The sequence below is a fragment of the Thunnus thynnus genome, chromosome 8 (genome assembly GCF_963924715.1).
Source record: "Thunnus thynnus chromosome 8, fThuThy2.1, whole genome shotgun sequence".
Lineage (NCBI taxonomy): Eukaryota > Metazoa > Chordata > Actinopteri > Scombriformes > Scombridae > Thunnus > Thunnus thynnus.
In genome coordinates, this window is record NC_089524.1 from 28,746,796 (window position 1) to 28,771,452 (window position 24,657).

Here is a 24,657-nt window from a genome sequence, read left to right on the forward strand (position 1 = left end):
AAAATACCAAAACCAACTGACATGTAGAGAACCTGGGACATCTGGGTTGCTTACTTTGCCAAGTTGTAAATGTTGGAGACATAGATAAAGACAGAAATGAAAACAGACTTCAGGCTGCATATTAGAGATTTGATTAATTGTACTGTATATTTTTATTAACCAGTAATTCATTACACATGTATGCACTCCACATAATGTGTGTGATTAATTCCATTTATGAGTAACAGTGTATGTATGTGCATGTATGTACTAAATATTCAAAAATGTATTAGCATTGCAATAAATCAAGTGTTACATGATTATATATGAAATGAGTATTGCAGTTATCACAGATGTCTCTGCGTATGAGACAAACATCTATAAAAAATAAACTTAAATATTAAGCTATACAGTTAATTAGTTACAAAGTATGTTCCCATTGCAAATAGAAACCTGAATAGATTCCTACCTTACAGGAACAAGTAATAAACAAAGATATTTCCAATATCTGTTATTTGATCATCAGTCAGACTCTCGTCACTGGTCTCAGATGCATGTAAATGTTGTGAGGTACCACACAAGACGTGTTTTAGCTGTCCTGTCTTAACTTGTAATGAGTTGGTCATATTGTCAGAGTAATTCCAATTATAATCTTTAAATCATGCCATTAGATGCATCCAAAAGCAGCAGAAATTTTCCCATTTGGAAAATGTATATCCTAACTCCAACCAGTGAGGCCCCAGGTAGGGAAGAAATTGAGGTCAGTGTAGGCACGTCATCTTCATGGTGGCTTTCTCACACTTACACAGCTTTGTGCGGCACATAGTTCTTCAAAATGTTTAACACCACGGCAAAGCTTTCAGAAACAGAGGCTTGGATCAACAGGGAGTCTCAGCGGGGTCACAGTAGACTTTCGGACCTCTTCTCCAGACTGTACTCCTGGGTCCGCTGCACCTTCCACCCCAGCATCGCCAGCAGGAAGACGCCCATGACCTTATAGCCCACCTGTAAGCCCAAGTACCTGCAAGGGTCAGACAAATGATTGTTAGCAGTGATGCGGGTGTACTGTGTGTGTGTTTCTGTGTTATGTGCTCTGAGTGGTAAGTTTTCTAACCGGTTCCTCAAGATGTTGTTGTCATAGTAACCACAGCTAAACTTCTTTCCGCACACACGCTTCCACCAGATACATGACGTATCAATGGCCATCCCGAAGAGAGCAGGTGCTGGTAGCCAGGCTGAGAGGGAGGAAGAGTGACAGAGAGCTCAGTATAAACACATTTCTATCCCCATATTGAACTAGAACCACTAGAGGGCAATCCCACATTTTCTTTAAAGACATTCATGTAAAATTTATGAAATAATTAGAATTAATTACATTCACTGATTTGGTTGAAGAGAATTTGAAATTTAACTGCGCAGAACCTCAAAGTGTTCAATATTAGATTAAAAAAATATATATATGAAATTAATAATCACCTGAGTAAATTGTGTACAATAAAACAACAATAATGAAATCATTTTTAAATAATAAATGTCACTTTTTATTTCATATAATTTTTTTTAAATAATGAAATAAAAATGCACTCCAATAAAACTTATTATAAAAATAAGAATGAATAAGTATGCTGAGATATTTCATATTAATAAGTTCATTTTAAATCATTTCTTAAGTTACTTCCCAATTATCTTTTTTATTTATTTATTTACTTATGAGGACATTTTGGGATTTTGGGGGTTCTACTGTGCACTAACAAATGAGAAATGCATCATTAATACAATAATTAATTATTAATTTGAGCATAGTGCTACATACTATTTGTGTACTGACTTACCCAATACTCTCATGAGTAAAAACTGAATCCCTATAGCAAACGACTTCTCTTCAGAGGGAACGCTTCTGAAATGAGCAAGAAAAAAAAAAGATAGGGTCAAATCCTGTCATGTTGTACAGTGTCATTCTTGAATGCAATACTTCTCACAACACAATAACATACACTGGACAACTGTGGCAGCCATGAATCAGTACATTTGCTTTATTTGCAAACATTCTTGCATTAAAAACACACAACTATTCACTTCATGTGTATGAGATCACTGATGTGTTGTGGTCTATTTGCCTCTCATTGATTCTTAACTCTCCCATATTGCGGGCTGAGTGCACTCATTTATTAACTTTTATGTACTTGTATGTTTGACTTTTTAAGGACTGCAGAGTCAAGGAGAGCCTATTAAAAACAAGAGCAGCTCAGTGTTTGACTGTGGCAGTTTCTGGGAACAAGAAAGCCATGAAAGCCTCTGAAAACCTGTTAAGAATTAGAGTATAAAACATGACAGAGGACCACAGTGGTTGGGGGGGAAAGTGTGTATATACTGTAATATATTGTCATCCTTCCTTACCTGAGCACCATCATGTACATGGGGTTGTGAGTGAGGCAGGCAACCAGTGATGCCAGTGAGATGACAAGTATGACGGGGAGAAGTAAATGTTTGCAGTTGTTTGGACAGGGAGCTGGTTTGGCATGACCCTGGCCCCCAGATATACACCTGCAGTTGGTGTAAAGCTGTATAAGGAAAGAAAAGCAAGGGAGATATTAAGGTTGTTGTTTTATTTCAACTTTTTAGTTTCTTATGTTATACTACATCTGCTGTGAGTCTTATTTCCACCACTAGGGATGAATAAAGGGTTTCTGCTTGGGAAATACACTTATTCGCTTTGTTGCCGAATGCTAGATGAGAAGATCAATACCACTCTCATGTCTGGAAATATGAAGCCGGTATTCTTAGTTTAGCATAAAGACTGGCAGCAGGAGTCTCACGTTGACAACAAGACTCCAAGAAGTTACTGCACCAAGCCAAGAACATGTTCTAGCACCTAACATCTATAAAGAAATCTACAGATTTAACAAGCAAGACATCGTCGTGGAAAAAATCCTTCAGCTGGACCAATAAGTCTTCAGGTTTTCCACAACACATTTATTCCAAAAATCTAAGTATTCCAACAATCATGAAATACACTGAATCAGACAGAGTTCAAAGCAATAATAGATTTACTGTGTATTAAGCAAAATACAAGTAAACCGAGGCTGGTTCATGGAGCAGACACTGAATCATAGTCATGAAAGCACTGACTATTACACCCAATTCAACTTTTCCTTCTGTGGAGTTTATTCTAATCATCCACACTCCTCCTTGTTTTCACAATTCTTGGTATGTCACCATTTGTTACAAGTCTTTTGTAATATGAGCTATTTTATACACTATTAGTGATACAGTCACTCTTCCCATAATGACATCATACGATGACCTTCAATATGTTGCCAGTGATTCAATATAGTCCTTTTGAGTCACCATTACTTCTGGATCCTCCTTAAAGTAAAAATAAAATAAATGGCTCATGGCCTTTAATGATTATCTGTCATGATTATTGACCTTTATTGATCCATTGTCATGGTTACTGACTCGAAAAATATTCCACAATATGACATCTTAATTAGTAGTTTTCAGAGGTGCTAGCAGGCAGATTTTTTTTTGTCCTTTCGACAGAGCCTGGCCAGCTGTTTTCCTCTTCCTCCAGTCTTTATGCTAAACTAAGCTAAGCTAATCAACTCTCTTGGCTCTAACTTCATATTTAGCTTACAGACATGAGTGGTATCAATTTTCTCATCTAACTCTCTGCAAATAAGCATATTTCCCAAAAAGTCAAACTATTCCTTTAAAAACAGGTAGATCATTTTAAAAAAGACGAAGAAAGCTAACTAAAATGAATTGCACTTTTCTGTGAAAATGTGAAATATACAGCACATGTTGAAACAATTAGCCCATAACATCAATAGGTGATAATATTTACCAAAGATATAAAATTAAAACTTTACATGACAAAAGTAAGAAAAGTAGAAACCATATATAGTTTGTTATTTATAGTAAAATGGGACTTGAAAACATTTGTATTTATGGCTACTGTATACACTGCACTGTCATCCTAACACTTGGAGTGGAAAGGTTAGATTTCAGACAGCTTTCAGTCTTCTTCACCTTTTATTTTTATGCATAAAATATATTTTTCTCCTTCAAACAATACTAGAAACAGTTCCCTAAAATGTATTCAGACTTCTTGTCTAACACTTGATTGAAATGCACTTTCAGCCTTTCAGATGTCCACAAGAAAGAGAAAAGAATTAGTCTGTGATTTCTGGGGATTAATCCATTAAGCTAGCTGTAGCCATCACTTTCTAAAGCTGTGCTGCAGTATTACACAGCAGGTTTACATGCTGAGTCAAACCGACAAATACTCTATCAGCAGTCACACAATCCACCCACAGATAGATGATTCACAAGCTGTGACGTTTAAACACTGACATTTTTACCCTCTTAAAACACCTCCTATCTGCTCTGTGACTAATAAGCATTGATTGGACATTGGCTGTGAGCCACTAGTGTCCTTTTAGGAGCAGAGCAGGGTCTTTGTCTACTGTGACTGAAAATACAAAGACAAATTATGTAGGACTGGGATTTCATATCAGTGCTCCAGCATGAAATGTGTGATATTTCAAGGACCATATGGTAGATATATCACATAGTCTAAATACTGGGACGCTGAACCAATATGCTGTAAAAAAAAAAAAAAAAAAAAAAAAAAAAAAAAAGAGGGAAAAAAGAAGCATCTAAGGCCAAAGTTGCTTCCTGTTCTAAGTCTCTACTGAAAACTTGAAAAAGACAGGTTTAAGAAAATGTCTACCCCCTGAAGAGGAGACTTAAACACAGACTCTCAATGCATGTCAATGGCATTTTATTAGCGGTATGCATTCCCTGCAGTACTCTGCAGTACACAGTTAAAGGTTAATTAAACCCTTGCAGCCTAATTTCCAGATCCTGCACTAGAACAGGAACCAAACTCATTCCTTCATCCCACACTGAGAAAATTATAGATGGTTACAGAAGACATTTTGAACACTTTTCCCTGCTCTAAAAACATCTGATCTTATTTATTCCCTTTTTTCTTTTCAATAAACTTATCAAGCATTCGTGTTTTACATGATTACTCTACATCAGGTAATTTCACTCTCATCATTCTAATTTTGCACACATGAAAAGGCAGCTTAAAGTTTAAAGTTCAGTTCAGTTCAGTTCAGTTTTATTTTTATAGCTCTCTATGACAAGCATATCTTAATGGCTTATATCATATACATTTTATATAAAGACTCACTGTATACTAATGTTACATGTGTCAATATACAGCTGCGTAATCTGCAGGGCTTTGGGCTGAGGGAGGAAACCATAAAGAGGTGCTTAGAGGAGACACTGACCTGAACCCTATTGGTGTTGTTGGAGTCTTTGGTGAAATTGGTGCAGCCTGCATGACAAGGAGAAATGTACTCGATACCATCCGAGCCACATACAGGGTTGAAGGCACTGCCAGGACAGGAGCAGTTGGAGTGACACAAGCTGTGGAGGGCAGAGACAAAGAGTCAAACAAAAACAAGTAAGTGGGACTGTCATAGATAGATAATGTTTGAGATTAGTGTTTCATTAGCTTGTATTTGCTGACAGGTCCTGATAAAGTTACAGAGGTTCAAATAGTTTGTTTTAAATATATGTAATTCAAATTATATATACATAAATAATCAATTCTAAAGAAAAATGAGCAAATAGAGTAGAATGTAACATTACACTACATGGTTATGAGTTTTATGTAGGTGCCAGAAGTTTGGTTGTGGGGCAAAATAACTCCTTACTATCTCATTTTATAGATGAAAACAATCAGAGCTCCAACATGTTAGTGACCTACTAGCATTTTGTGTAAACTGCTGCCAGGTCATTAAAGGTACCCTGTGGAGTTTTTGAACTTTATAAGCGGGCCCCCAATTAGTTTTACAATGCACACGCACAAACAATCCTCCTCCTTCCTCCAGTTTCAGATTATTCCACTGATCTACACTTGTGGTGGCAAAGTAATATGTCAACACTGCACATGTAGCAAATTGTCAATAAAAGAAAAGGAAGAAGAAGACTGCTAGCTAGCAAACATGACTGTAAAAAGAATATGGTTTCAAATGCTTGTTTTTGCAAATACTTCTATAAGGAGGGAATGATAGACACGTTTTGATAAAAATCACTGAATGTAAACACAAATTTGTCAACAAAATTCTACAGGGTAACTTTAATCTATTGCCCCTTTCACACATGCAGTCTATTCCTGAAATGTTCTGGAACATTTCCTGAATGGAGTCATGTGTGAATGGGAGCAGGGATGGATATTCAGGAAAATTTGTACCACCTCAAGACAACATTTCAGGGAAAATGACGGTACGGCTGTCTTCTGAATAACAGCAGTAACGTTGCAGGCACAAACACGTAAAAGGTTACATCCATCTGACGAAAGACACTTTCATGTGGTGCGAGCAAACCAATTACAACACTTGACGTGTGGGTGACGTACTGCGAGTTGGGCAGTGCTTGGTTTTGGCTCATCTGTTTTCAACATGGAAGCTGCGTCACAAACTTTCTCATATTACAGCTGAACAGTACACTAAAATATGTTTCTGAAAACATTTGAGGTGAGAAATAGGCAATACAGTAACTTAAGCTTCATTCATATTTGATCAGGACTGCCTAGTTTGAAAGTTTGATCCATGTTTCGTGAGGTTCGCCCTCTTCTTCTGTTGAGTTTTATGGTGGTTGGCATCCATAAGTCTTGCATTACTGCCATCTGCTGGACTGTCTATTCTGGCATTGCAATGTGGTGTGTGAAAAGGTGCAAGACGGAAATGTTCCTGAATGTAGCTGCATATGTGAATAGTGAAAATCACTAGCGGTGCCTGAAAGGCTATCCCAGTAATTTACCAGGAACTATGCATGAAAGAGACTTAAGAATACAGTACAGTATCACTGAGAACTGGTTACAGCTAACAATCAATTTAGTCAGTGTACCACTGCTCTGAAAAAATTTCAACTTGTTCTCCTTTTTCTTTGGAACTGCCTATTTGTTCACCTCAGTAAACACAATTGGGGGGAAGTTTAAAGGGGGAAATTGTGTTTGAGGAAATTCTGTTCCTCTGTAAAAAAAAAAACAAAAACCCCAAGCAACACAAACATGGATGTCTTTTTATGGTTTTGCATGCAGTTTGAAGCAAAGTTGAAAGGTAAGATTGGCCAAGTTTAGCCCGAGTCTTGGGTGTAACCTGTAATTTACATATTCATGAAGTCAGAAGCTAACAAAGGAATACTATATCAAGCGTCCTGTCTACTCTCTGTATCTCACATATTAGATGAATGATTATGAATATGGTACAAGTATTTCAGAAACAAAAGCTCCAAATGATGTGTAATTGTTAGAAATTTGTATGGATTTGTAAGAACTGAACACTCCCTAATTTAGTTATAATTAACAATAGCATCCAATCACATCCCTCCAAATGTTATCTGAATTCACTTTCCAAACATCTGTGAGCTGTGAGGAAATTTTGGGACTTGATTTCATTATATTTGAGCAAGTGTAACAGACTTAAAAAGGCACTTTGATAATTCTCATTTCCAATTTGTATTTGTAAATTTTATTTATCATTTAATGATTCTGCTGAGTATTTGTGAATTTTATCTCAATGAGCAATTTCTATTTACCGTTATTTTCTTTCATGTTTCCTGTGGAAATTACCTTGCTGCACATCGCCCCCCTGTACCTCCTGAGTTCCCGTAGCCCCTCTCCTGTCCCTCACAGTGCCTTTTTGTATTGCTGAGAATAAGTTGTGTGCTAAAATCTCTGCAGCGTTTCGTTGGCTACATGACACAGGGCGGCCTGCCGTAATTAAAATGGCGCCAAGAAAGTTAAATGAAAACATCTACAAAACTTATATTAACGGTCAAAACAACACAAAACAGCTGGGTAACATTATAGTATCGACAGTTAACAATATGCATTAAAAGGTTACAACATAAACGGTTCAATTTCAAGAAAACAATAAAAAATGCTGCTGTGCTATTTTATTGTTTTCTCTGTAAATTGAACCGTTTATGTTGTAACCTTTAACGCATATTGTTTACTGTCAATACTATTACATAACCCACTTGTTTTGTGTTGTTTTGACCGTTAATATAGGTTTTGTAGATGTTTTCAGTTAACTTTCTTGGCGCCATTTGTATAACGGCAGGCCGCCCTGCGTCATGTAGACAATGTGATTTTAGCATCCATTTCCTAGTGTAAATTCTGTTATTTTGCATGTTTAGGAGCAGATGTGCATTAGAGACCAGAAGGCAATTCATGTGTATGACATTGTCTTATGCAGGAGCAAATAAAGGCTGGAAACTAATCCTTTGAGTCATCTCGTTACATTCCCTACCCACATCTGTTACACAAGCATTTCACATAAGATCAGCTGGATGTGTGGCTACAATATTACTACAACAATTAAATGTCGCTTTGAAAAAAATAATGCTGTACACATGAAAACTCCACCACATCATAATAAAACTCTGCAACTGCTGCTCCTCTCACTCACCCCTGCTGTCCGTTTTGGGAGTAATTGATTTCTGAGACTTTCTGGGTGGGGCAGCCCATGAAGAAGAGCGGGATGCAGAGGAGGGTGGAGATGGTCAGCATGACCACTGAGAAGCGCGGGATGGTCTTCAGAGAGAGACCTGTCCTCTTCATGATGATCCCGCCCACCAGCATCCCCACTGCTACTGCTGGTAGATTCAGAGCACCTGGGAACCACAGATGATTTAATCATCACCAAGTAAGCACAGCATTTATGGTCTACTTAGGATGTCCAAAGAGGTTTCTTCAACACTGTGTGCTGTCCTTTGTTAGCTGACATAGACATGAACTGTAGAATGACACAAACTCAAATGACTATTTTTTTTCAGCTTATTTAAAATGCCTCCATTATGTTAAAGACGAGGGCTAGATTAACCCCGTTTATGCCCCCACTGCCCCCCGATCCTCCTGCTCTCTCTGTGAGTTGGGTATGTGACCCGTCTCCTCCCAATAACCAACAAACCACCTACTTGTTAAGTGCACACTGCAGACTACACATGAAAACACAATATTTCACCTAAAGACCCAGTAAGCATCCAGTATTACCAGCCCCGGTATTTGTTTTATGCCTTTCGGTTTTTGGAGATTTAAATTTAGAAAAAAAAAAAAACAATTTTGTCAAAGAATATGCACCAATTAAAGACATATCAGAAGTCAGAGTCTCAGAATGAGTGAATAGTACAGGTCTTGTCATGTGGCCCCAATTTACATACCATTTTGCAATTAATTAATCTACTACACACCAAATGAGACACAGTGAACCTGGGCCTAGCTGCTCTGATAGTCTGGGGCTCTGGCACACTTTCCCAGCTTGCTTGGTTGATAATCCGGCCTTGGTATGGATGGATTTAGACATTTATACCATTGATTTGCTCAGAAACAAAACTACTCCAATCTTGATACTTCTGTGCAATTGTCAGACCAGATGCTGCCAAAAACTGCCAAAACTACTCATAGACATCCTTTACAAGAAGACAAACCAATTATAAAACATGACTGTGTGTGTAGCTGCACATATTTATTCAGATGAGGTTGCTCATTATGCATTATTCACACTGACATCAGGTCACCAGCCTATTGCCCCCCCTGAAAAGACAGGTGAAGCCTGAAAGCTGTGCAATGTTGTAAAGGGGCTGACTTCCATAAAGTAAGCACAAACCCAAATAAAAAAGTAAGACAGTACAAACCTAATTCACTCTTTGGAAAGCTGCCATGGTGCAAGTGTGCTAACCAGAGTCCAGAGTCCAGAGTGTCCATTAAATGATTTTAACAGTCTGTTTCATTTCACTTGCCTTCACTTCCACAGTGTTCAATAAAATGATTTAAAACATGCCATGCTGTACATTATAACTTGAATTATTTAACAGCTGACATCGATCACAATCAGTTGCCTCCAAAGGCAGTAGTAATCTATTATAGGATCTTTTCTTAAAGCTCCTCCTTTATAGTAGCACTCCTGCAGTACCTACCTACTAACATGCTGCTGTAGGCGAGTGAAGCACTGTACTGTCGCTCCAGAAACTTGTTCAGGAACGTGGAGAGACCTGCTATCACTGAAGAGAAGCAGCACTGGGCCAGGACCAGCATCAGAAAGAGCGGGCTCAGCAGGAGGTGGACAAACATCCTGGGAAACACTGATCAGACATACAGACACACTGATTATTGCACTGATACTTTAAATGACTCCCTCTCTTATTTATCTGTTACAAAACATGTCAACATTATAAAAGCATGTGGAGTCAGTTAATGAATAAGTTTGAACAATTGTGGTCTGAATGTAGTAAACATACTCTTCAGGAAATCAAGTAAAGAGACATCTGGCTTCTTGAAGTCATCACTCATGTCAGTTTCATCTCCAATCATCTGAAAAATGATATACAGTTTAAAGTGTTATAAGGAGTATCTGTGAGGGCATAATTAAAGCTTCCTTTTTGTCAAAATAAGAAATTTATGAGTTATTAGGCGTGTCATGAATGCAGGAGTATCTGTGTTGTTAGGCTACACTGATTCAAACATACAGGACAGTGTAAAAGGTGGAGGATCACTTGTACAGTAAATCAAATCAGGCCTGTTTTGACCAGGAAGACCTGATTCGTCTTCTCCCACATCTTTGTTTCCCTCCATATCACTTTGTTCCTCAACAAGTCTGTCTCTCTCCACGCTGTATTCATGTGATGTGGGAACATTAGACAGAAATGACAGCTCTGTGCAAAAAGCTCCACAGTGTTCAGTGCATTCAAAATCATCTGAAGCTGTCAAACACCATAATGGAGGATTTCTGTAGACTTTTCGTCTCTAATGAGATTTTTGTGGCTTTTTCATACTGAAATGCATGTTCTTAGTTTAAATGTGAGAGTTTGGGTTTCACAGGGGGAAAAAAAACATTTTAAAACCATAAAAATTTGTTTAGGTGTTAAAAATTGATATAAACATAGGTATTTTAGTCAATTTCAACACTTTCTTCATTAAATTAACATTGAATTAAACTGTGTTTCCTTGTGTTTGCACTATTGCAATGCATTAATCAGCCACAATCTTCCATTGTGTGTCTTTTTGAAATGAACTAAAAGACTTTCATGTTTTATATCAAAATATATATATAATATATATATTCACTAGTCAAGAAATGTGTCTTAATGCTAATAATAACATGATTTTCCCTTTCCGAAAATGATGAACTTAAGCCAGAAGTAATATAACTTTATTTTCCTTTTCACTGCACTTGATCAGAATGAACTGTATCACTAAATCTATAAACTGGAAGGGCCAAAATGTGGCTTCACAACCATGAGGGGGATTGGCTTTATCTTATCTGTAATTAATGTTTTCAGCAAATTATTTCAAAGATTAGATACAAGCAAAAATATTTCACAAGTACAATACAAATCAGTTTTTTGGTATCAAAATGTGTTCAGCAACGTAATATGTTAGTTATAATGTTGAGTTTTACATTATGTAAAAGTTTTTGTAGCTTCTAGATGGTGAAAAAAACAAAGGAGGAAAAGTACACTTGCAATGCTGATGTCAGCCAGTAGATGTCAGTAAAACATGGGAGATATCCAGTAGCTTAGGAGTATTATTACACTGAATCTTACATGTACTGTTTTCATACTCCCTTGAAATGTGAAATATCCTTACACAATCGGCACAAGATAACATGTTTAGCCATAAAACAGGGCTGTAAGTGAGTAAGAGTGTGACTTACATTTTCCTCTGAAGGCATTGTTCGAGGGAAGAAGAAGTAGGGGATGGAGGTGAGAAACAGGAAGCCAGCAGTAACGAGCAGGCCCATCCACCAGGCTCCAACCCAGCGGGGATCACCTTGTCTGAGCTCTTGTTCAGCTCCTACAAGACACAGCAGTGAACAATGAGTCATCAGATAGAACAGTGGACCAACTTTCCTGCTTTAACATGCCTGTAAAATTACTTCTGGATGCCTTAAAAGACCAAATCATTACCAAAACCAAGTTTGTCCACGTCCACATAGATTCGCAGAAAGACTGAGCCCAGCAGGTAGCCAATGGCAGGTCCAAATACAGATACTGCAAACAGGATAGCTGCAAATGACAGAGAGCGGCTGTGAGTTTCTGAAGTACTGTTGAGTTGTTCTGTCATTTTCTTGCCAAATACTGATGTTATCAATCTTCACAGTTGTATATTAAAGAGCTTTTCTACATGCAAGCCTGCAGAATCACCCAGTGTCCCACCATGACCCTCAGATTGTGTGCTCTTTATCAAAGCAAATCAATCTATCTGTGAACAACAGGCCATTCACCTATGTAAAGAGGGGAGTTGCCAGGTCTAGCAAAATCATCTATGTAGGAAATCCCAAAGGGCTGGATGGGCACCGAGCCCACACCGAAGAGCAGCTGAGCGCTGGCCATGAGCAGCCATAGGTTGTTGGAGTCGACCAGACGCCTGCTCTCGTCACGGCCACAAGACTCCGAGTTGCTCGAGTTCCCCTGCAGGTTGCAAATATCATGGCGGTCTGAATCACAGCAGGTAGTCACACACGAGACGGAAAGGAGAGGGGCGGGAAAAAAAAAAGATAGTTAATGACAAGCCAGGGGATACAGATGTGAAACTATTTTAATTTCCTGAAGCTTCTCTGACCCTTCCCTGACACGCTGAACAACGCCAAGGTACGTTGGCTGGGGGCAAAACGAAAGAAGGAAGAGGGAGATTGTCATTACAAATTAAATGCCCTGGAGGTGATTCTAATCTCCTTAAGCTTTCAGCGAGTGCATAAAGATTATGAATTTTCCTCTGATTTATGCAAAAGTTCAGCTGGAGAGCACCAGCAGGCTTTCTGAATACACCATTTGCTACAGAGCACGGTGAGCCGAACAGCAGACACTTGTTTGACTCCTGCTGGGTGTTATGGAGCCTTTGCTGAGGAGGGAGCCGCCGTGCTGCAGCGTTCTGGACGAACTCTTAAGTAAAGCCTCATAAATTGCATTGACATATTTGTACATTCATGAGTTCCCTGCTCTGGACTGAGTCACATTATCTGTCACAGTGAAGCAGTGTGGGCTTGTCTTACTGTGTAAAACAGAATCGTAGCTGTAGCGCTGGGATACGAAGTGAGGTATGGTCAGGATCATGGCACTGACAGACATCATCAGTCCACCGATTCCAATAACACGAGGACGGTGAACCCGATTTCCGAAGTAGCTCACGAACACGATCAGCACACTGTTACTGATCTGAGAAAAAGACACACAGACACACGTTTCAAAGAGGATCCAGAGGGAGCATTTTCCCTACAGAGGACAGTCACATTTTTCAAATGAGTCCATTCACACTGAGTGCATTCTCTCACAGTTATCTAACATTGCCAATGAACTTTCAAAACCAAATATGGAAGTTGCTGGGAATGCAGCAGTGTCCGCACACAACCAAGGCACAATTCAAACGTCATATGCAAGAAAAATAACACAATGTAGAGGCAATAACAATTTCAAAGATTTAAACATGCATTGACAGATCTTTTTGGCCTCTTGGTGGCAGTGAAAATAATCTGTAAACAATACACTGACATGTCACCTCATCAGTTGATATGGCAAACATGTTAAACGGTTGTTTATTCACCCATTTAGCCAACATGGAGCAAAGTTAGCATTCATTTAGAGTCGTGTTTCTGGCCACCTGATTCACTCTCCTTTTAGCTTCTGTTGGCTCTCCACTCACTGCTGAAGGAAATATCCGGCCCTCTAACTGCTAAATGCTCCACTATGTTCACCTGTTAGCAGCTAAATTTGTCTGTTTGGTGGTGGGAAGGTAGTATACAGTGTGTTTATCGAAGCTTTTTTGCTGAAAACAAAAAGCTACCTGTTGTGGCTGGAAATGACACGGGTGGGCGCAGTGAGAGTCAACCAAAACAGTAAAGCTACGGACCATAGAAAAACAAAACAATGTGCTGAAAGATGCTAAAACGCTCCATAGAGCTGAGAGAAACTGCTGAGTCAGGTGATAATTCTCTGTGGGTCCATAAATAAGAACAAACCCTTTTACATCATATCTAGTAATCTGATACATTGTTATATAAATAATATAAAAGATAATTATATATAATATATATAATAATATATATAATATAAAAATATTTATTTTAGCAGCTTTAAAGCATCACACTAACAGGAGATGCTGAAACTGAAATTCCCAGGCCTTGTTTGGTCTGTGTTTTCATAAAATGTTAACACTTCGAATCAGATGTGCTTGATCACATTGTCCAAATGCCGCCAAATCCTGAGATTTGAGCTGAAAAGTAATTTATAAAAGGCAAAAAGGTGGCAAATGTCAAAACAGTATTTCATTTGTGAATAGTGACCTGTAGTCGTTAGTAGGACATTTATCCGTGTGATTCATTTAACTTCCACTTGAGTATGGAAATCCAGCGCCCTCCGGGACAAGCATGTACAGTACATTCTTTCATTATTCTTGACCCCCATAATAAAACTGTTCCAAAATGCTTGAATCCCGCTTGAATTGTCAGGAAGTGTGATTTTGATATGTTTCTTGTTCTCCAATTCCTCCTTTGTCATCGGTATCCTTGAAATAAAGCTATCATAATCTCAAACTGTGTGCGGGTATGTTATTGTTGGCTCCTACCTCGTTGAGAGAGGAAATGGTTCCCGAGGAGTAGCTGCTGAGGCCATAGCGTCTCTCGATCGTGGTGATGGTGCTCTTGAAGTAGGCACTGTACAGCAGCTGAGAGAACTGCAGCATTCCGTGGCACAGGACGAACAGCTAGGACAAATAGAGAGTGGTACTTCAGTGTCCAAGAATTATGTACGTGATAACAGATGTACTGGCAAGCAAAAAGATAAACAAAGGCAGGACAGAAATGTAAAATTTTACAGATTTTCTGGAAATCAATTCATTTTCCTGGAAATGAATTGACCTTGGACCTAGAACTGCTAGTTTGATCCCACAGAAACCTAGTAAAATTTGTGATCCACAGAAATGCTTCCAGTGTTTTAATATGAACTGCCATCCGTTTCTATCATTAATACCTCTCACAAATGTCCAGTATGCTCTGACAAAAGCTTTCAGTAGTGGTGGAGCCAAGGTTATAGTCATAAATGTCATCTGTCTTTTATGCTATTTTCAGCTGCAAAAGACATTTTGGCTCCACTCAAATAGCAGCAGAATAGACACAAAGCATAAAACATATTCTTCCTGAGAGGCCTAAATTGTTCCAAGGAACAGAGACCAATTCAGAGGAGCCACATTGTCATCCCATATGTGGCCAGTGTCTCGGAAAAGTACCGGAGGATTTGAGTTAAACACAACTTTCCATTGTTTTTGAACCTCCGGCAACATGCTGAAGTGACGATTAGTTCAGTCAGTGGAGTGCATATTTAGACAGGGAGGACAGAAGGATTGAATGAGGTGTAAAATGAGGTGATGATGAGGGGAAGTCATCTGGGAAAGGGACATAACATTCAGAAAATTCTGAACAGAAACCCTTCTGAAATCTTTTAAGCTGTTACAGTATCTACCCGCAACGCCATCCTGAAAATCTTTCCAAAGTGGTTTCACATCAATTCACACCTTGATCCATGTGACCTCATGGTGTGAACTACTGGGACTCCCCAGCAGACACTGAGGAAGCCTGTCGGATGAATGTCGAAAACATCCTCAACACAGCAACTTCAGTCCAGTGGACTATTTCATTGTGACTTGACATTGTTCCAAGAACATCTCAGTGGACAGTGGAGGAAGATTTATTTTTATTTTAAGTATTATCACCAAATAATAATAGCTGGTTAAAGTGTTAATTTTGCCAAATTTGTTAATATGTTTGACTGTTTTATATGGTATCTTATTGGCCGGTTTTATCTATAACAATGCATCATATTTATAAGCTCATCTTATGTTTTGTATGTAAAATCTTAAACCGCCAACTAACTAACTAGAGCTGCCTGACAAATGTAGCTGTGGGTCAAAGATTGGAAAAAAATCATTACTTAGCAAGTCACAAGAAAGTTTCAGGTCTTAGCTCTGAGTCGTGTCTGGACCGACTCGGGATCAGGTGGATATCCCAACAAAGATCCCTGTTCAATCGAAACATGACCTAAAAGAGTATCAGTATGTTTTTGGGGTGTCTATGGTCTACACTCTGTCAGTAGGTAGCTAGAGTCAATTAGCTTAACTTAGCATATAAATTTGGAAACAGCTAGCCTGGCTCCGTCCAAAGGAAAACAATACCAGCAACTCTAATGCTCACCAGGAAGTTACTGCACAAAGAAAAGGCCCCACCCTGAAACCGCAACTTATTTTTACACTTGGGATTTATACGAACTAATCTAACGACATGTAATTTATTAATTAGTGAGCTTTCTGGGTGCTGGTAGGCGGATTTTATTACCTTTGGAGAGAGCCAGCCCAGCTGTTTCCCCGTTTCCGTCTTTGTGATAGGCTAATCTAAGCATTTTTTGGCCTTCATATGCAGCCACTGTGCATATTTCCCAAAATGTACCCTTCCTTTAAAAGTCAAAGTTGAGTCACAGGTCCTTTTTTTATTTTGTCGAAGTCAAGTGTAAAGTAATCAGATTCATGACTGAAGTCTGACTCGAGTCCAAGTCATGTGACTCGAGTCCAATATTTTTTGCTGAAATGAAGTGGAGTATCAAGTAGCAAATTGGAAATACCTTTGTCAGGTACAAGTATCTCCAAGTTGTACTGAAGTTGAGTACATAGTTGTGTCTTATGGCAAAGCAGTAATTCATCTGCTTTCCCAAGAAGCTAAACAGCACAGTGCCAAAGGAGTAATGAAATGTGTGATGAGGTCTTGGAATCATCGTCAGCCAATTACTTAGCTTCAAGTGATTCTGTATGGGTCTCCAATTCATTGCATGATTTTGTCTCCTGGACTTTTCTCTTCACACCCAGAGATGTGGAAAGATCAAAGTTGTCCACTGGACGAGCTCCCAGTGATCTGGAAGAGCTGCTCATTCTGTCTGTGTGTGAGGTGGTGTTCACAGACACTCGTATGAGTCTCTGTACATGGGTTTAGTCACTCGGGGGGCCATGAATGCACGAATGATGCTAAAGATATGTGTTGAGATTAGGAGTGAATTTGCTATGAAAACACTGATAAATCCAAGCTTTCAGTTTGTTTACCAGCTGCCAGACCAGCTGAGGGAGAATAAACTCTGCATTCAACCCAGAACAGTTAATGCACCTATTAAAGCTTGGCTTAACGGTTTGTTAGCACACACAATAGACGCTTTTACACTGTTGTTAATATTTCATCCTCATTCTGTATCAAATGTGCTTGAATTATCTAAATGATTTGACAGGACCTATTTGCATAGGCAGGCAAAGAGGTTTTTTTAGATTAAAACAAAAAGTTATAGGTTCACACGACTTCTGCCTGAGTTCTTATTTGATCTTGTCTGATTAATATTTTTATTGAGATAAAGTCTGATGCAACTATCATGTTTCAAAGATAACTCTCTGGCCTTCTGACAATTTGGCTCTCACACTAAAAAGTCTAAGTTGTTTTTGATAACACATAATCCATTTAAATCAAAAATTTCCCCTTTTGATGGAGAAACTGTGTTTTCTTGCACCCAATCAATAATAAAATACAGCAGGTTAATTATTCTTGTTGAAGGAATACTGCATTAACTGTGGAATAGAGCAGGAGAAATACAGTTGGTGCTGGACGCTAAAAATGGATCAGTTATGTCACATTGTGAACAAAGCAGGATTTACTGTTTATCCACACTGTTCATACAAGTGATTTATGCCTATTTGATTCTTGTATGCAGGAAAGTGTTTGGATTCTCCACAGATTTTGTACATATTTATCCTTTCTGAACACTCTCGGCCCCTTCTGTTTGGATGTTATTGTCCCAGCCTGCAACCCTGCTGCGAGTGGAAGAATTGGGGGAAGTTCACACTTGAATTTCAAATGCTTTTATTTCAGGGACACGTGCTGTAGCTGTGCTGCTGGGTATCCATGGATTTCCATGAGGAAATCTTTTTTTGTCATTAAAAAATGCCTGACCTACTTGGTCAAGAAATGAAATAAAGGAAAAGCTGTGTGTATGAAGTCTCCCATGACACATGAAAGAAACTACAGCTACAGAATCACCTCCCTTCATTGTGAAACAAACATAAAACAGTTTTGCTGCACAATAGCATCATTGTCAAAGGAGCATTTTCTCTGATTTAAAGCAACAGTTTTTGAAAATGATATAATTAATTAAATCTTAAAATAAATATTAAAATTAAATAATAATTGCAAAAAAATAGATGAGAAGGTTGAGACCACTTTTATAATTGTCTATCAAATATGAAGCTACAGCCGGGACACAGTAAACTTTTCTTAGCCTAAAGACTGGAAACAGCTAGCTGGCTCTGTCCAAAGATAAATAAACAAAACTTACCAGCACCTCTAAAGCTCACTAATTAATATGTTATATCTTATACTCATATGTTTAATCTGCAGTGTAAAAACAACAGGCTATGGTTATACAGGAGGTTATGTGTCGGATTATTTCTTTGCTGCGCGTAGTGACTCTAGAGTCACTGTGAGGTTGCCTGGCAGCAGAGACAACAGGAAGTGACCGAGCTTGGCCTAGAAATAGTCCAGCACATAACCCCTCATAAAACCCCATAAAACAACAATCTTCTGTGTTTACAGTTTCTTTTAGGTTATGATTTAACAAACAAGATATAATATGTTAATCAAGGATGCTAGTAGGGAGATTCAGTCACCTTTGGACAGAGCCAGGCTAGCTGCTCCTGTTTCCAGTCTTTGTGCTAAACTTTGCTAACCATCTTCTGGCTGTAGTTTCCTTTTTCACACACAGGCACGAGAGTGGTGTCGATTTTCTCATCCAACTCTCGATAACAAAGCGAATGAGTGAATTTTACCAATATGAAGTACTACCGCTTTAAGTTTGACACATCCTCAAACGTGAGTGCGCACTGAGGTGTGGAGAGGGAGAGGTAGAACAGGAGGTAAGCATCACGTAAGCATCCTGTGCCCCCGAGCAGACACTTGGCTCGGATGTTGACAGAGGTATCCTTTAAGAGAGTTTGATGGTGTAACTGTTGTGGAGACTAGGTGCAGCCTACGGTAGATAAGTTCAAAGTTGTGAAAAAAACCAAACACAATGTCCAGATGAAACTGAGTAAATAAGAGAGCAAAGCACTGTACACCATGTACTGGTGTCAAGAGAAGATGGATGGATTTGATTGCTCCCTGTGAAACCATTGTTGACCTGCTTGGCCTTACTGAGTGCAAAGTGATCTGGTTTCATGTGAAAAGCGACTCGGCCAATTTTCTTTTCTTCGTTACGCAGGAGGCCAACAGTAATCAAGAGTTCTGGCGTGAACAGAACTTAAAAAGATACTCCTTCACTTCGTCTACTTACTGCTGTAGGACTGGCTTACAGAAGTAGCTTAATGACACATTACTAAATCTGCTTATTCTGAGCTACTCCCATGATCCAAACATGCCTTGACATAGCTTTGAACTGTACTCTGCAGGATGGGCGAAGGTTCACTGTGAACTTTGAACAGAATGATAACGCCTGTAGGGTGAGCCATACTGTTTCACTGTCCTCCACCCTCCTTATATTTGTACATCTCGGTTTCAACACAAGGGGGGAGAGGGGGGGTTGGGGGGCTTTAAAGTAAAGACTTAAAATGATAAACAGAAGAAGACTCGTAGCAACTGGACCTACCACAGTCTGTGTGGGAATGCTGAAGGTAAACACGTTGAGGATTTTTCAAATAAACCTTCACCTTCTGGGAGTTTACAAGTCGCTTAACTAACTTCTTTCACCGTCTCCTCTAAACTTACAGAATATACGTCTATTAGTCACATTTCACTAACGACACAATTCAGATGAAGAAGACAAGTCATTTCTCGTTGTAGTAGTTTTGAAAGCAACCACCAAAGTGCAACATGCAGTTTTGCCTCATTATTACTCACAGCCCTGGAACAAACTGTTTCTCTCCCATTATTGCCATACAGTGAAGTACAACTGCTCCTTTTGGCACTCAGTGGGGTTACATTTCTTCCACTAGTCAGTGTTGAGTGATACTATTAACATTAGAGCCAACAGTGCAGAAAATGTATCAATATTTGAACTGGAAATAGTTACGAAACACATGAAAACATAAAAAAATGAACTGAGGGATGTATTTAAAGATGGAAACTCAGATACAAGCACCACTTTCCCCTGCGAAAAACTCCATCTGGAGGAGAATGAAATTTTCTTTCTTTCTTTTTTTTTTTTAAAAAAAACAACTTTTAATAAATTTAAGTTTTCAATTAGTCAGTGAAACACCTTCAATCATAGAGTAGAAAAATAATCAAACAAATACATTGCTCTGAACTAGAGCTGAAAGGACTAGTTGATTAATCAGTCAACTGATAATCCGTTAATCAATTCAGAAATCAACGTTCAAGCAAGAAACCTTCATATTCTCTGATTCCAGCTCCTCATATTTGACGTCTTGCTACTTTTCTTTGTCATATTGTTTGACAGCAAACTGAATATCTTTGGGTTTAATATTGTTGGCTCTGAGAAATTATAACGGACTTTTTTTATTATTTCGGCAGATTAATTACTAATGAAAATAATTAGTTAATAGTTAGTGAGTAGCAGCCCTGACTGGTTTGGGGGTAACAGCAACATTTATTCACCCAAAAATCAAAGATAAGTCATCGCTCTTGGTCACGTATATGACTTTAAAAAAATAACATTTTATTTAATTTAATTTCTTCTTCATTATTTTTCGCTCTAACTTATGTCAATTTATGTGCACTATTAACGATCACAAACTGACATTATTTTTGATTTAAATTTGTATCGGAGAAACTATTTTTTTGAGATATGAGTAAAAACATCTCGACTCTATGGCAGAGAACTTGTTGATCTAAGGTGCAGCTCTGTTGACTCTTAGGCAACACTACACGGGACACAATATGCCCAAGTTTTCCCGAGAAAAGAAATTCTATGAAATCACTCCAGTATTATCATCCTCTAAACATAAATCTAGCTCAGGTGGTTATATGAACAATGAAAGAACAAGTGCTACAGGTGAAAACAAGACATTTCACAGTGTATAAACGCGCTAGCAGCACTGATGCCTACCTTTATGCTGCGGCACAGCGTCCTTGGTCTCATGTCTTTGGCGGAACGTAAGTCCATTAGTTGAGCTCGTGCAGAAATGTGCCTCTCGAGGTTTGTGTCAGAGGTTGATGTCTTTGTTTTCCCCCCGGTGAGCTGGACTGCTTTTTTATGACTGCCGGTGATGTAATTGGACTCAGCCCACACGGCCCCACGCGCAAATGTTTTGAAAGTTGTGAATTGGTAACAGACAGTCTCGCGCTGATTGGCTGCGTCACCCGCTAGCCCGTGTGATACTCACCTGTGAGCGCGTGCGTGTCCGAGCCTGTTAATTCTGACATTAAAAATGACTCGTCACCGTTACTCACAAATTATTTGACGTACACTTGATAAAGAATAGTTTGAAGGAATGTTATGTGTAGTCATCCTCTCATTAAAGCCCTACTTTGTTCTCCAGCAGCTCAAACAGGCTCACTGTTTCATTAATTGTGGAATGCGGCACTCCGGATCTGTTCCCGCCTGAAGCTAATGAGTGGTGGGCCCACTGAGAGAGAGAAGCTACTGCTAATGAGTCAACCTGTATAAGCAGAGTTTCAGTGTAGCTATGGAGGGTTTATTATTTCTCTACCACCGTTTAACTAGGTGTTAACTTATTCCAGGTGAGCGGGGTTGAGATATTTTACTTACAGGTAGAGGAACTAAAAGGCGAACCAAAACTAAAGCTGCTAAAGATAAATATATATCTACAATAAGCCTTAATGGACAAATAACAGTCACTGCTAGCAGGGCCGTAGCCAGGATCTTAAAAATACCGAGGTCACAAGTCCACCCAGGCATCCCCCCTCCCCTAATGTATAATTTTATTTATTAACTGTTATGTTTTCTGTACATTATTATGTCGAAACATGAAGCCCCAACTGCTGTTTCAAACACTGCCAAGAATAAAGTTGTAGTGGAAAAACAATCCTTTACTCCTTTTTTATTACTGGCTAATTCTTTTGTTTTCATTATTAGATGTGGATATTCATTTTTTGATGTTTGGCTTTTTAATATTTTTTGTAAATATTTAATTGACGATATACACGTTTTTTGTCGGTCATTTCTTATTTTGACATTTTGAGGTTAGATTTGACATATTTTTCTATATAAAAGTGGCAAAATTTAAAAAGCCTCAAACTACTGACATCATCTAATTAAAAACCCACCATATGAAGGTTTGTAATTGAGGAATGTAAACTCACCCCAGGTTTCATAAATCACCACATTCTCAGGAAAAATACCCCAAACATGACACGTTTCCTCAGAGGAAGCTACGGCCCTGATTGCAAATATAATCTAATGCTATTTATGGTCAAAAATAACACAGGCTTCTTTTCTTTGAATGTATGGAAATACACAGTACAACATGTTTTCTGAAATGTGTTGTGGTTTACATGACATCTCATTGTATTCTTCAAGTAACATTAGCATGTATTGACATTGATGATTCAGTTGGATTCATGTTAACAATTATAGAAAATTTGTTGTTCTTTTTTTTAACAATGGAGTTAAAAGCACAGGATGTACCACATCAACACCATCACAAGTATGAAAGCCATTAAGTTAATGAAGAACCGATGTGAGTGGAGCAGAGAGGTAGACAGCAAGCAGGTAACAGAAAATACAACAAGCAGGAGAAAGTCAGTGAAATACTGAACTTCTGATGTTATTATATGTAAAACTGGAGTTTAGTCCCTTCAACAAGGCCGTGTGTCTGTTCAACTCTGAATGTCTGTCAAAGCCTTCAGTACGTCTGAACAATAACAATACATGTGTATGAACTCTTATGAAGCTGTTCTAACACTCTCTCCCTCCAGTATGGTTATACACTTTCATGCAAAACGGATCAAGTGATTATGAGCAAATGTGATGCCAGAGCTTGTTCACAGTATATTGAAATATCTTATGACTGTTCTGAGACATAATGCATTATAAATGATTATAGCAGCTTTTATCATACATTATATGTTATGTTGCATCATGCCACTATCTACAATACAATTTGGACCTGGGTTTCATACAGGGTTGCCCATGAATAACCTCAATATAATTCATGATCAGTGGGATAATAAATGTGTTGCTAAGCAACACAGATATGAGAGCTGATCTTTGGTAGGACAACATCTAGATAACTGTGTGTGTGTGTTAAGGTATTGTACAATAGCAAACAGGGCTTAACCAATCATGGTAAGGGGAGTCATTTTCACAGTTCAAGATTAAATACTGGTAGATGGGTGGACAAAATAATAGAAACACCACATGAAAAGTATTTAGATTTGAAAGGAAATTAAGTCACAATGACAAGGGCAGGTCCAAACTCAAATACATGAGCCAAATACAGGCTGAAAACTCTAAAGGAGAAAATATCTCTCTTTAATATGTGGCTTCAAGTATAAACAGTGGGTCTGTTCATATTAGTAGATTCACAGTTATCTGAATACTGTAAGTTTGCAGAATAATAATGATTAAAAAAAAAATCCTCAAATGTGGAATATGTACTGGTCTCAGCAAAATTATCCAGATAACTCAGTTAACCTGCTTGTTGGAACAGGTCCCTGAAAACAAGAGAAAATCGTTAATTCAAATATTTTGACTACATGGCCAAAACTAACAGTTGATGAAGAAGTTGAGCGTAACAGGTGCCAAACACAATATTTTATTATTTCAGCGGACCTTACAGGGTTTCCACTGTGTTCCACTCATGTCATGCTTGTTTAAAAGTTACAGTATTGTGACACAAACGACAGTCTGGTAATGAGAATGTCTCACTTACTCAACATGTTCTGCGGCTGCATTGCATTATGGTCTATTATGACTGCTGTTGATGAGGAAATTGTAGAACTGCAGAGCAGAAACCCGACGATGACAGATGATATTTTGAAAGGATGTTGTCTTGACTGCTGCTGTATATGTGTGGAAATATGTCAACGTGACTTTACTCACCGCTGACATTTCGCTGGTTATTCCAAGAACTAAGAACACTGGGAAACAAAACAACAACAATAAAAACAACCACACAAGAAAAATTGAATCATGGAATTCGGGGAAGACTGTCAACATTTGTCAGTGAAACATAGTGACGCATAATGTAAAAAAAAGAGGAACAGATGTTGCAATAATATTTACTGATAGTACACAGATATGAGTAATTGCTAGTAAGGATGAGGACTTTCGATCAAGCAGATTTAGGAATTATGCATAAATTTGATTTTACATAACTTTCCATTTCACCATCATGAAGAAGTGCTGTTCATGTGACATCAACATCAACCTCAGCCTAAAGCTACAGAGGCAAAACAAAAGCAACTCAGGTTCAACAATGAAACTAAAAAAGAAGAATCCATAACAGTGCTCTTGTATTACGTACACATGGATGCTTATTTGGTGATTCAAATACTCAGATAAATGGCTTTAACTCATCGAGCTCTTTGTTTCTTCTATCAACGTGGACGCGTGACATAGTTGAACTGCAAAAGGTGTCGCTGTGGTTTGAAACTGCAGGCTAAA

The 24,657-nt window shown here is 38.4% G+C and overlaps 1 protein-coding gene across 1 annotated transcript; it reads right to left on the bottom strand.

Annotated features, from left to right (window-relative positions):
• Positions 1-121: 121 nt before the first annotated feature.
• slco2a1 (solute carrier organic anion transporter family, member 2A1) lies at positions 122-21,533 on the bottom strand. The gene is made up of 14 exons (XM_067597805.1): positions 21,136-21,533; positions 14,621-14,758; positions 13,053-13,215; positions 12,285-12,497; positions 11,968-12,066; positions 11,715-11,854; positions 10,300-10,372; positions 9,979-10,143; positions 8,472-8,676; positions 5,283-5,421; positions 2,377-2,540; positions 1,812-1,876; positions 1,094-1,214; positions 122-1,000 (listed from the first exon to the last, which is right to left on the bottom strand). The coding sequence occupies exons 1-14, from the start codon at positions 21,190-21,192 to the stop codon at positions 880-882; spliced, it is 1,863 nt and encodes a 620-aa protein (XP_067453906.1). The 5' UTR covers positions 21,193-21,533; the 3' UTR covers positions 122-879.
• Between the last annotated feature and the right edge of the window lie 3,124 nt (positions 21,534-24,657).